This window comes from Trichophyton rubrum (assembly GCF_000151425.1).
Source record: "Trichophyton rubrum CBS 118892 genomic scaffold supercont2.2, whole genome shotgun sequence".
Classification (NCBI taxonomy): Eukaryota; Fungi; Ascomycota; class Eurotiomycetes; order Onygenales; family Arthrodermataceae; genus Trichophyton; species Trichophyton rubrum.
In genome coordinates, this window is record NW_003456427.1 from 462,175 (window position 1) to 474,707 (window position 12,533).

The following is a 12,533-nucleotide window of genomic DNA, read 5'->3' on the forward strand; positions in this document are numbered from 1 at the left end:
CATAAACAATTAGCAATTGTTATGCAGATCATCAATTTGACTTCTGAATAAGTTCGCTTCGAAGGAACGGGATATCCACGCCAACAACTCTGCCAGCCTCCTTATCAACAGTAAACACGATCCTGTCCATCGGTACGCCAGCGTAATATAGCCAATCTACGGTCTGCCATGACGTGCAAAGAGCCTCAAGTTTTCCTAAACCCGGGAGATCAGATGCTTGTTCATTGACATTTGGTAGTAAGTCAAAATTAATTCTCCAGTCCTGCTCAACGAGGCTCTTGTTGTCATTTGTAACAGTTTTCTCGATGCCAGTAGGATATACCCTCATTTCCGAAGCAAGCTGGCCCACGGTAGCAAGGGTAGCGGACCAAACTTTGCGAATACCCTCAAGTATATCAGAATCGTTGCGTGAGAGGGATTCCAACTTAATACCCGTGCCATTATCGATTACCGTTTTAAGCTTGATCGGGACATAATTTGTTGCGTCTTCGTTGTCACTTTGCTGGCTCGTATATTCACCGACATACATCTCTGCCTGTTTGCGAGCCTCATCTTCAACAGCAGGAAGTATAGCACTCAGCACGGCCTCATTGATGATATATGCAGCCTTAGAATCTAATGGCCCGGCTGTAGAAAGAACAACACCGACCCCGTATTGATCAATAACGCTGATTTGGGAAATATAACCCGGAGCACCACCACTTTTTCCATTAATATCAATCGTATGAGGGTGTTTTGGAGTCATACCAGAAGTTCGTAGAATTTCCCAAGGCTGGCCAACGAGAGTATTAAGCGAGGAAGTAGAAGATCTTGGTTGGAGCCATTCTTTGGTAGCTTGGGGGCTTTGGAGGATGGAATAATCAAGGATTTTGGTGACAAGGGTAGATAGATCATTCAACGAGGAGTACAAGCCACCTCCACTTGTATACCGGTTAGCATCTTGTCAAGCTAAACGAAAGATTGGCGACATACGGCGCATTATACCCATAATCGGCACCCCATCCCTGCTGCTCAACATTGGGGATAACCGCACGCTTATCTTCTCCAGGAGAAACACCGGTGTTTCTGAGATTGAGTGGACGGATGACTTGTTCTTCTAACATCTGAGCATAATTTTTACCAGTGTCATTGGCAAGTGCTAGGCTAAAGAGCGTGAACGATAGCTGGGAATAAACCGGCCGTTCGTAAGGCTCAGCAACCGGATCAGAGTTGGCAAGCTTGGTAAGAAGCTCTGGATAGTGATTAGTAGATGAAATAATAAGGTCTCTGCATCTACAAACCTTCTGGTGTACAGCCTTTATTCAAGTCTGCAATTCCACATGGTGGGTAATCACTCTTGTTTAGAGGCGGGAATCCGAGAGCTAGATATAGGGGTTCTAGAAAGTAGAATTGAAGTACCCCGACTAAACAACTGTCAGTATTATTTTCCATGTAACCATTCGATATTAAGACGAACTGGTATTAGCTGGAATCCCGGAAAGGTGTTCTGAAAGAGAGAGCAGGGAGATATTATCCCAATCAATCGGCGAAGATGCGTTTTTGAGCTGCGGAAGGTATTTGGTAATCGGATCTTGTAGATCCACGTCCGACTTCAAGAGAAGCAAGTCAGAGAATACTTTCGATACCGACCCAATCAGATACTGAGAGTCACTGTCAAGATGCTGGGTCCCATTGACATTCTTCTCCGCAAGATGATGGTACTCCCACAGGATGCCGGTACTTGGATCTCCGCCGTTAGGAGAGACGATAGAAACTGAGAATGACGTATTGGCGACATCCCAGCCTGCTTTTATCCTCCCTGAAACTGCATCATCCAGTGATCGAGCAAGCCTCTCAGTAGCGTCTTTGATATGCGGTGACTGGCTCAGCTCTGTTGGACGCGGCAGCAATGCTCCGCTAGGTGCACATCCGGGGACGGAGGCAGATAAAGTAGTTGCTGCGTATGGCAACAAAAGCCATAGAAAGCAAGTAACCATGATAGATTGTGGGTATAAGATGAAACCAATTCCGAATATAGTTATCTTGGTTGACATGAAGTTCTCCGTCTTCAACGTTCTGTTATGCACATTTTATATCCCATGTCCATACATATCAGCCAATGCCAAAGACGGTAATTTGTCGTTTACCAGACAGTCCACGGAATCTTGCAGCCGAAAACTGGCCTTTCATCTTCAGCTATGATGGTTATCGAGTGGCTCAAGTCGCGGATGGAGAAAGATGGAGAAACGCAGTGTCTATCCTTGCCACAAAAGTCAATAAAGCGTATTCGGCTTCTCGTATTCCAGCCGCTAGTCAGTTCGTCGACTTCTCCTTCCACTTTTCATAATTAGCCCTGGCTAATGAGCATTGCTTAACTCGGGAATAAGTTGTATGTTACGTCGTCGAGACCAAAGATGGCTTCTTCAAGGTTGCTGAGCGAGAAGGTGGCTGCAATAACGGGGGGATTGACAGGCATAGGACGTGTATGGAGACCCTCTGCTCTGTCTGCTCGAGGCACTGATGCTGACCAGTGGTGGTTGTATGCATGTTCATCCCTCTATTCCGAGGTTCGACATGTAACCATTCAGTGTTTTTTTGACTTAGGCGATTGCTCTAGAGTATATTAAACAGGGCGCCTATGTAGCTGTCAACCATCTCGGGCTGGACAATGAGCAGGAATTGATATCAACGCTGAAGCAAGAGGCTGCCGATATTCTTGCTTCTGAAAACAAGGTGGTCTCATCTAGTCGAAGGCTCATCACTGTCGCCGGAGATGTTTCGTTGCCAGAGACGGGGACTGATTTTATCAGAGCGACAGTATCGGCCTTTGGTCGACTGGATATTTTCGTCAGCAATGCTGGAATATGCGAGTTTAAAGAATTTTTAGAGTATGTACAGCTAGCTATCTACCATCACTCCTAAAAAGTGGCTGGAAACTGTCTAATACATGTGATAGGATATCGCCTACGCTGTTTGACAGAACTACATCTGTCAATCTAGGTGGTGCATTCTACGTCACCCAAGCAGCTGCTCGGCAAATGGCACTATCTCAGTCTCCTCCGGGAGGGTCAATAATCGGAGTTTCATCCATATCTGCCCTTGTCGGTGGTGGCCTTCAAGCCCATTATACCCCTACCAAGGCTGGTGTCTTGTCATTAATGCAATCCTCCGCCGTATCTCTGGGGAAATATGGAATCAGATGCAATGCTTTACTGCCCGGAACAATACGCACGGGACTCAACGAGGAGGACTTGAAGGATGACAAGAAAAGAACGTACATGGAGGGTAGAGTGCCTCTTGGTCGTCTAGGTGAACCCAAGGATTTAGCTGGCCCTGCTGTGTTCCTAGCCTGCAATGAACTGAGCGGTTATGTGGTGAGTGTAACTACTTTAGCTGAATCTCTATCATAAAGTAGACTAACTCGGAACTTAGACGGGTGCGCAGCTTCTAGTTGATGGAGGAATGTTTGTGAATCTTCAATAATAGCTCTGTACTACCAAGATGTCTACTCCTATCACCAGTTGAAACGACAGATCGGGGCCGGATGGACCGTACGATCTTCCCTCTGACGTCAATTGTCCGCTCGGTGTATCTATCACCGAGATTAATCGGAAGTTTAACTTGACAGCCCAATCCGACAGGAGAGCTTCGTAGTAGTACAAGGACGGAAAGAGGGCTGTCAGCTGGCTGGTGGACTATGAGAGTTTTCAATAATGTTTCCAAGATATAGATAGTAACCAGTCATCCATTTTGTATTCTACATACTTCTTTCCAACTAAACCTGATTAACGTAAATAGCTTCGGCATCGTAATCTATAGGAACTATGAAGAGCTATAACCTGACAAAAAAAAACTATGTCTAAGACGCTGAAAAACGTGAACGATGGAATAAGGCTCGGGAACAGCCACGAACCAGTTAAGCATAAACCAAAATAAAAATCAAACAAACATGAATATCCAAACATGTCCAACGCCGTACATTCATAAGCAGAACCATGCTCGAATTCGTTTCATTCCCTAAGAACCCTCGATTTGATTTCCTCTATCTCAGCCACCAATTTGTTTATTTTCGCCTGCATAGCCTCGGCTTTCTTTTCGAATCCCGGGATCACAGTTCCGTCATCCCTCTTGAGTGCATTAAGTTGCTTCTGGATATCCTGTCCCAGTGACTGTATTTCATAAAAATATTGGAATTCGACTTTCCCTTTGAAACATATCCCGTATCCTTCGCAGTAACAAACATGGTCCTCTGGACACAATTCTGCAACTCCTGCAAAGACGTACTGCCATAAATATTCCCACACTCGTCCTGACAAGCTATCGGATAATGAGGTTTCGAGAATCCAGTCTCGATAATATATATAAGTTTCCCGGGGTATTCGCCGGATTCGATCAGCACTGACTGCGAACTGGGCGCAGCATGGTTGTGAGAGCACCTCAGGCACGTCGGTACCGGGGAATAGCTCTAACCGGGAGTTCCCTATCACAGCTGCTTCAGGAATGCTTGAGAGGTCATCACCCCCGGCAATTGGATGGATATGGTCAGGACAACCGGGCTCTGAATGGCAACGAAGGTTCATATAGCCGTCACGAATGATTTTTTCGCTCCGAAGGCGTTTGACCATCTTTGCAGAATCCGAATCCAAGAGATCATTATTATGCCATGTAGTCAAATGAGCATGCATAAAAATGGAAATATCAGTAAGGTTATAATATCGGTCAATGATGTACGACAAATAGACCATCACTTCGTGTCCCTTGTTTTTCATCACAGTGAGTGGAGCACTGGAGTTGTTGACAACATAAACGGCCGTCTGTAGGGTTGGATCTTCTCGTTGTAGCTCGTCGACCCAAGTTGTGTTTTCCTTCTGGACACTCGCTATAACAAGGGTGCGAGTATAAGTCTTTCCAGGCTTGACCACACCCGGAACAATAGGGCCGGCTGGTTTCATTCCCCGTTGTCGATATGACCCCAGGGCGCCGTTGAAACTTGCTCGGCCATGTCGCGCAATATCGGTGAGATAATAACCTGACGTATAAATGGCAAGGATGCTGAGGAGAGCAAGACACGTCAAGCTCTGCAATCGATTTGGTCGCAGTGAGTGTTTCATCGCGACTCGGTATATCTAGACCGAACAAGATACTTCCCCTCTAAATTTTTTCCCCCTATCGATACTCTCATGTTCTCACTCCCTCGAGGGAATCGATGGCAGCTCCCATCTCGATGAGATCTTGCGAAGGGGCTGATGCATCGCACCAGCGGGAGCTGATTGCGTAAGAAGGTCGCAAGCAGTCTCGGCTTTGGCGGCTCTTACAAGACATCTTGGCCAATTAGTGAACCGAACTTGCGTTGATCCATGTAAATATGTGGTCCCCGTATAACCAAATGGCCGTCATCGACCAATGAAATGCGGAACGGGTGGATGCATCTTGATCGATTGTGCTGGAGATCCTGCTTCCTGCGACAGTTTGGAGAGACACAGCCTTTCTCTCCGTAGGTAAATGGAATTGGCAATGGCTGTGTTTTTCGATAGTTGGCACATCTAGATGTTGATTCAGATTCAGAGTTATTCGTAACTGCCAGCTTGTAACGCACTGGAGAGCTCATTCAAATTCTCTATCTTGAATTGTGGCGAGACCAGCAGTTTTTGTTCATAAAAACGAGAACCTGTGAGCATTGTCGTTTTGCACCTTGAGAAAGCGTGAAATTGAACTGATTTTTGTTGAAGTTGCTTTCTACACAGGATTGGAGCGTTCAAGCTACGAAACTGTGATGCATATAGAACCACAAATGCCGCCTCATGAACAGACCCAGAGTCGAAAATCCTAGAGATTGTCGTAACCAGATGCTGATGTCTAATGAGATATTAGTGTTGTTAGTACAGTCGTGCGGGCCAAATACCTTAACACGGTTAACCCGTTAGTATAAAGAACCGATGTTGAAAAACCATGGCTTTAAGCTACACGAGTATGCTCTTGCTCATTGCTAAAGAGTGTCGATATGATGAACCTCGGAAGAATGACGTGGGTAAAATCTGCTTGTTATTTCTGTCAAAGGGAGTAAGCTTCACAGCCTACGGACCTATATGCATGTTATCTTGTCGGCAAAGTTGTGACTCTATCCCCAGTATCGAAAGTACGCCTCCGCGCATGAGCCTGTGGCCACTTCGTACTGGATGTGACGCCGGGTAAGTCTGAACTGCACATAACATTGTTTTCTACAAGGGCCCAAGAAAAATTGGAGGATTGTTCACTTTAATATGTTCTCGCAATTCGTGCATTGCTGGTGGCAACTATTGCTGTAACCGGACTATCCAAAAGTATCATAACCTAACAGTTTGCTGGGGTAATCTTCTGATAGGTACTCACACAGTGCTTAAGAGGCCCAGCATATCACACAGGTGACACACACGACATGTGTGTTTCCGGGAAGCTCCACGGCTTTTTGTCGCGCGAAACTGCTTGCTCTTTGTCGTTGAAATCTCGGTCATTTTCTAGTGATCCTATCAAAGAACTGCTTCCCGGTCGCCTTTTCCGGAGAACAGGCCATAAACAACTGGGAGATATGTCGAAAGATTAATGATCCGGACGTCTTAATCCCGAGGGCCCGATGTGATCCCTTGTTGACTTCACCAGGTAGCAGAGTATGGAGTATGATGCTGAGCTTGTGCAGGAAAGCAATGCGAGCCGGGAGTTCGGCTTAACACTGGCGATACGGAAGTTATTCCGCTGGAGATTCTCTGGTGAGAAACGCTCGGCCTGCTTATCACCACGATCCATGGTATAAATGAATTGGATATATCGATACCAAGGAGCAGACTAGCTTGATAGAGCCAGGGTTTTCACTGAAAGGCTTATCATACGAGTTATACCATTCCTTGAAGTTATTATATTAGACTCTTCGGTGTTGGGTGTTGGACTTCAACTGCTCTCAAGGCACAACGGAATGGGGAAAGCTGGTAAAAAAAAAAAAAAAGGCGGGTGCTGGGGGGAAGTTGCATGTATTCATGACTCAATTCAAATTTTTCATGCAAGCTGTTTGACCGCTGCAAATGCCGGATGGGGGCGGTCTCTCGGAGGTCAAATGCAGTGAGAAACTGGCTCTCAAGCCAAGTGGAATTTTCCTTTGCATCGGATCCCACGACCGAAGAGGCACACGTCGAAATCAAACACTCGGATGTTTCTCGTACCATCTTGCCATTGCAGGCATATGTATGCCGGCTATGAATTACCCGAGATGCAGGCTGCCATATTCCCAGCTAGTGACAAAAGGCTGCAAGAGCATGGGTCATCTTTTCTTCAGCGCGAGGAAAGAAATACCTCACAGAGAGAGGATTAAAGCCATTATCTGCGGAAGTGCCAGTGCAGAACGCCTCGCCGGGTCAAAGGGAGAAATCCCGCCGTGCGCCCTCAGCAACCGCAAGACAAATCCCTTGTCCGTCTCAGCCTGCTGTCTCGCTTGTCTATCAATCATCGCGAGGCTTCAAAATCTGAAAACAAAAACAGGAACAAACTTTTTTACGCTTAGTAAGATTCTTAATAATAAACATATTATATAATACATTTTTACTTTTAAAAAGATAACTAATTAACTTTACCTTCCGCTAAGTGGGGTCGTCTAGTCCTAATTGGGCACTAGCGGACGGGCCAACCGCCGACTTTGTTTATTTTGACTTCGGACGCTTCTTGCCTTGTTGCGAGTGGCTGGCTGGCGCTCATATAGCCCCTTCTGCCCATGGATACTGACTGCTATGACCTATGACACCATATAGCATACTTCCGTACGGAGTACCGAGGAGTTTTCTTCCGCTAACACCACTCAAGATGTGGTGGATATCAGCTATTCAGCTAAGAGGAACAAAATTTCAGAAACAGGATCAAGGGCACAATCCTGTAAGAACTGAATGTTCACCTTAACTGAGGAGCCTGGTCCACCATGATTGATTACTGGATTGGGAATCTAGCGAGGCCCTACTCCGTACAACGGGTCATGATTCCCTCAGAAATCCGCAATTTAGGCAGGGATTGTAATGATATCATGGTGCGTCTCGGTTCTTTCTGCCAACCACCAAGCTGCCCTGCCCTGTCTTGATCCGGAATGGCCAGTGGACTTCAATATCAATAAACGGACATAGCTGGTCCTCACCTGGCTGGCTATTAAGTGCTAGCACACTAGCAGCTCTAACTCTGTTAAGGAGAGCGGTTGAGACAAAGATTTTGCCTCGAAGCCAGCGCGTTTGTCTCATGCAGTCAAGGTCGCCAATCGACAACTAAATTAGCTTGTTGAGAGCACGTCCAATGGGCTGCGAAGAGCGAATCTGTTTTGCAGTATTAGCGCAATTCTGAGCAGCAGCCAACCGCTTGTATCCGACTTTTCGAGAAATGGCTGTTAAGCTGTCTCTCTCTCTTCCACACGGACCACTTCCTGCTCTAAAACCCCAGGGATCTGCCGGAATTTTGATGCTTAGCTCTTTCCAGGCATTTCACATGTATCCACATCAGCTCAATGGGTCAAACCTGTACTTATTCGCCATGGCTGCCATATCTCTCGCCATGGTGAAAATACGACTCGAGATTGGAGGGTGTATCGGGACCGGTCAGACAGCCAAGAGGCCCGAGTGTCTTGTTGTCTTCCTTGCCCTCAAAATGGCTATACGGCAATTTTAATAATGATATACGGAGGGCTGTCCTAGGTATGGGTCAGCCTGGAGGCCCAGAGTTGATTCTGGCCAGAAGTCTCAGCGAGAGGAAACTCAGAATTAACCGGGCCAAGGATGGAAAAACTTAGCTACAGGGTGAAGTATGCAACGGACAAAATTTCTGGTCGATTCTGGAATTTATGCTGGGATCATATCAGGTCAGAGCTGATGTTCCGTAAACCTCCGTGTGAATATTCACGCTCAAGACCCTGTCAATGCATTGGCAGAGCTTGCTGCAAGTAATTTTTCCCAGACATCTTAGCGAATATTCCGTGGCCCGGCAATCAAGTTACCCTTGCATTGTCCCTTGGATTCTTCTTGCAAGCTTTTTTTCTGAGCGGCTCGTCTTCGTTTAGCAAAAGCCATCCCATGGCCTAGCCAGAGAATATACGCCGGACTTTAGAGACGCGTAGAATTTTCTTCTCTTTCCTTCCCCATGGTGTACCTATTTATGCAAACACTTCGCCATTATTTCCGCTGGCGAGAGCGGGCCTCGGCTCCGGTTTCCGAGTGCAATTACTAGATGGATGTTTGATGATGTGATTTTTGTTAGTTAGCTATTGGGGGGAGGGGGCAAGGGTAGCTAAAAAAAATAAATAAATCCACCAGGTGATTTATCGCGGCTGAGCTTTTTATGGTAACTTTTCCACAGGCCAGGTGCTGGTGGAGGAATGGAGCAGCGGACTTAATTTAGAAACGGTGAGACCGGAAATATGCAGGCCAGGGGGGAAGTGGATGATAGCAGGGATGAGCTGGCTATTATTATATCGACTTGCCTAGCGTCTAACTAGTGCATTCAATACATGAAAAGCCTTAACGATGCAGAATATTGGGCCAAGCGGTGGCTGACAGACGACCATTGAATTGCATGAGCGAGCACCTCTTCAGTCCTGATAGGATCGACAGCGTCCAGAATGCAGACATGGGAATGCAGACAGAAATCCCGCGTCTGCGGTCCACCAAGAAAGAATACCCCCTGTTCATTGTGGTTGTGACGGAAGGTCGAGAAGGACGGATTCATCCGCTGGCAGAGCAACTGAGTGACTGAGCGACAATTGGGGTATATAAAGGGGATCACAATCGCCTGTCGAGTCGATATTCATCCAGACAAAACAACCAGCACTCTAAAGCCAACAAGCCTCAGCCAAAATCTCCAAGCACAAGCACATCTTCCTTGATACTTCTGCACCCAGCAAGAAAAACTCCAGCCTTGTCAAGATGTCTGTCCTCTCCCGCGCTATCCAGCTTGCCTTTGTCGCACTTGGCCTCTGCCTCTTCTTCTCCAACTTGGTTGCTGCTCAGCCCATCGCCGGTCCTTCCCTCGGTGTCTCCGTCAAGGCCGTCAACGGTGTCTGCCGCGCCAGCAAGGCATGTGAGCTCGAAGTCACTGTCCGCAACACCAACACCAAGAAGCCAGCCACCGTCCTGACCTGGAACACTCCACTTGACGCCTATGCCGACCAGCTCGGTGTCTTCGAGGTCCGTGACAGCAAGGGAGCCGTTGTCCCTCTCGACTTCATCCAGATCCGCCGCATCACTCCTCCCCCAGCCTCCGACCTCGTTGAGATCAAGGCCGCCAGCTCCGTCAAAGTCAAGGTCGCTCTCGAGACTCTCTCCCGTGCCGAGCTCCCAGCTGGAACCAAGTACACCATCACCGCTACCGGTTGGTGGCAGGCCGTCTGGGACCAGCCCAAGCAGCAGGTCGTCAAGACTCACCTCCAGGAGCTCTCCGGTGCTTTCTCTGGCAACTTCAACTCCAACTCCGTCCAGGTCACCAAGGTATGTTCATCCAGCAGTCCGCAGCAATCAGCGGTATGATAGATCCCTTGCTAACTTGTCCGTCCTTGCAGGCATAAATGCACACTATCACCAACGATTCAGCCCAACCACGAAAACAACAAAAATGTACAAAGTAGTACATAGATGATGATGATGGATGGACCAACCACTGGTTCTCTCCCGCGTTCCTGACGCTTGATGACCAATTACGCTCTTTATGTCCCTGGCTTTGATGATGCTGGCCCAAAAATATTGTGAAGTGATTCTTTAGCGACGAAGCGAGTCGGTTAATTAAATAATCAGATAATAATAATAGTCATTAACACTCACTACTCTTGTCCATCTTTGAAGTCAAGTAGAGTAAATTGGCCGAAATCAACTCGATAAGAACTTGGGTTGTGGTTGGAATATGGTTGACTCCAAGTAATTTAACTTAACTAGCTAGCCGTGCCCACAAGGTTGCTTGCGGATCTCTGCTAGTTAACTCTGGAGTATCTATCAACAACACAACAACTACCAACTTGACAAATGTCGGCATAGCTTGAGCATGGCTACTCCAATTATTGACTCTCATGTGCATCTCTGGACAGCCTCGCAGCTGGATATGCTAGCATGGCATTCACCTTCTAATCCGCTGGGCTCGCAACATTCGGTTGAAGAGTACCTTGATGCTGCAGTATCGTCTCTGCCAGCCGAGTACTCTCCTAAGGGCTTTATATACATAGAGACAGATCGAAGATCATCGCTTAGACCCCATGATTGGACCCATGTTTTCGAGGAGATATCATTCATCTCGCGGATAGCGTGCGGGACTCCGATCGAAGGAGAAGGACATGTCTCGTCAGACAAGAGATTGTGTCTCGCTATTATCGCTTGGGCACCTGTTCCGCTAGGACCGGAAGGATTACAGCTATATATGGCCAAGATACAGGAAAAGACAAAAAACAATGGAGGAGATGTGTGGGGAAAGATCAAGGGAGTGAGATATCTTCTCCAAGATAAACCAAATGGCACCATGCTGGAAAACGGCTTTATTCAGGGCCTACGATGGCTTGGGCAACAAGGACTGACATTTGATCTCGGAGTCGATGCTAGGTGGGGTGGACTTCATCAGCTTGAAGAAACGGTGGAGCTAGCAGGAAGATTATATCAATACGGCAGCCAGGTGAAGTTGATACTAAGTAAGTCTTCAGTATCCCTTGCTCTATTATATCAATAGTTATCTACTTCTCACAACCTGCTAAATAATGAATAGACCATCTGTGTAAGCCGAACTTACGCATATCACCGTCTGAAACTTGTCATCAAGAATTCATCGATTGGAAAAGGCGGATTACTTCTCTCTCGGCTTATTCCTGCATCTACATGAAGCTCTCCGGTCTCTTTTCTGAACTGCTGCCTCTGCCTGCAGAGGAGGGGCGAGGCGATACATACCAGGTATCAACTACCGTAAATGCCATACAGCCATGGACAGACGTCATATTCGATACCTTTGGCGCTGCAAGAATCATGTTCGGAAGTGATTGGCCAGTCTGTAATATCGGAGGTGGCGGAAACTTAGTTACCTGGACGAGGTGGATGAGAGTGGTCGAGCTGCTGCTGGAGAAGAGAGGGCTAAGTGAGAGTGATAAGAATAATATCTGGCATCTCACTGCTCAGAGGGCATACAGTATCTCCCCGTCTTGAACCAGATGAAGCACCACCTTTCTAGCCAATGTCCATGTCTGTGTTCTACAGCGCAGATGACATTGTGCAGCCGAGGTTGGACAGCACCAGCTCTCCTTTTCTCCGCATCACTCCAGCGGTAAGCTCGGTGAACGTGCTGCGATCGCCAGCGCAGATACGGGCAGAGAACTAAACATGGAGCTGTCCTGTATAGCTAGGATTCCCCTCCAGACATATCGCGGGGCGATACTGCCTGACTTCGGGACACGGTATTTGAAGGGTGAGTTCCTGCTGTTTGCGATTCAATGTGACTACACGTTACCGATAACCGAGAATAACTAACAAGTATCCCCTCAACGATAGTTACTTATAATTCAATACGAGCGAAAATGACGGACTCAGAGATCCCTA

The 12,533-nt window shown here is 47.1% G+C and overlaps 6 protein-coding genes across 6 annotated transcripts; 4 read left to right on the forward strand and 2 right to left on the reverse strand.

Moving 5' to 3' along the window:
• Positions 1-31: 31 nt before the first annotated feature.
• Positions 32-1,976, reverse strand: TERG_01726 (uncharacterized protein; the record flags this gene model as incomplete). The annotated part of the gene is made up of 4 exons (XM_003236955.1): positions 32-920; positions 973-1,231; positions 1,281-1,403; positions 1,457-1,976. 4 exons carry the CDS (start codon positions 1,974-1,976, stop codon positions 32-34), a joined length of 1,791 nt encoding a protein of 596 aa, XP_003237003.1.
• Positions 1,977-2,393: 417 nt separating this feature from the next.
• TERG_01727 (uncharacterized protein) lies at positions 2,394-3,462 on the forward strand (the record flags this gene model as incomplete). Its single annotated transcript, XM_003236956.1, has 4 exons — positions 2,394-2,546; positions 2,611-2,867; positions 2,936-3,353; positions 3,412-3,462. 4 exons carry the CDS (start codon positions 2,394-2,396, stop codon positions 3,460-3,462), a joined length of 879 nt encoding a protein of 292 aa, XP_003237004.1.
• Positions 3,463-3,989: 527 nt separating this feature from the next.
• Positions 3,990-5,090, reverse strand: TERG_01728 (uncharacterized protein; the record flags this gene model as incomplete). Its single annotated transcript, XM_003236957.1, has 1 exon — positions 3,990-5,090. One exon carries the CDS (start codon positions 5,088-5,090, stop codon positions 3,990-3,992), a length of 1,101 nt encoding a protein of 366 aa, XP_003237005.1.
• A 2,526-nt stretch (positions 5,091-7,616) lies between these two features.
• Positions 7,617-8,767, forward strand: TERG_01730 (uncharacterized protein; the record flags this gene model as incomplete). Its single annotated transcript, XM_003236959.2, has 2 exons — positions 7,617-8,575; positions 8,673-8,767. Exons 1-2 carry the CDS (start codon positions 8,362-8,364, stop codon positions 8,765-8,767), a joined length of 309 nt encoding a protein of 102 aa, XP_003237007.1. The 5' UTR covers positions 7,617-8,361.
• A 1,129-nt stretch (positions 8,768-9,896) lies between these two features.
• On the forward strand, positions 9,897-10,534 carry TERG_01731 (uncharacterized protein; the record flags this gene model as incomplete). The annotated part of the gene is made up of 2 exons (XM_003236960.2): positions 9,897-10,457; positions 10,529-10,534. The coding sequence occupies 2 exons, from the start codon at positions 9,897-9,899 to the stop codon at positions 10,532-10,534; spliced, it is 567 nt and encodes a 188-aa protein (XP_003237008.1).
• A 470-nt stretch (positions 10,535-11,004) lies between these two features.
• On the forward strand, positions 11,005-12,143 carry TERG_01732 (uncharacterized protein; the record flags this gene model as incomplete). The annotated part of the gene is made up of 2 exons (XM_003236961.1): positions 11,005-11,638; positions 11,713-12,143. 2 exons carry the CDS (start codon positions 11,005-11,007, stop codon positions 12,141-12,143), a joined length of 1,065 nt encoding a protein of 354 aa, XP_003237009.1.
• Positions 12,144-12,533: the final 390 nt, after the last annotated feature.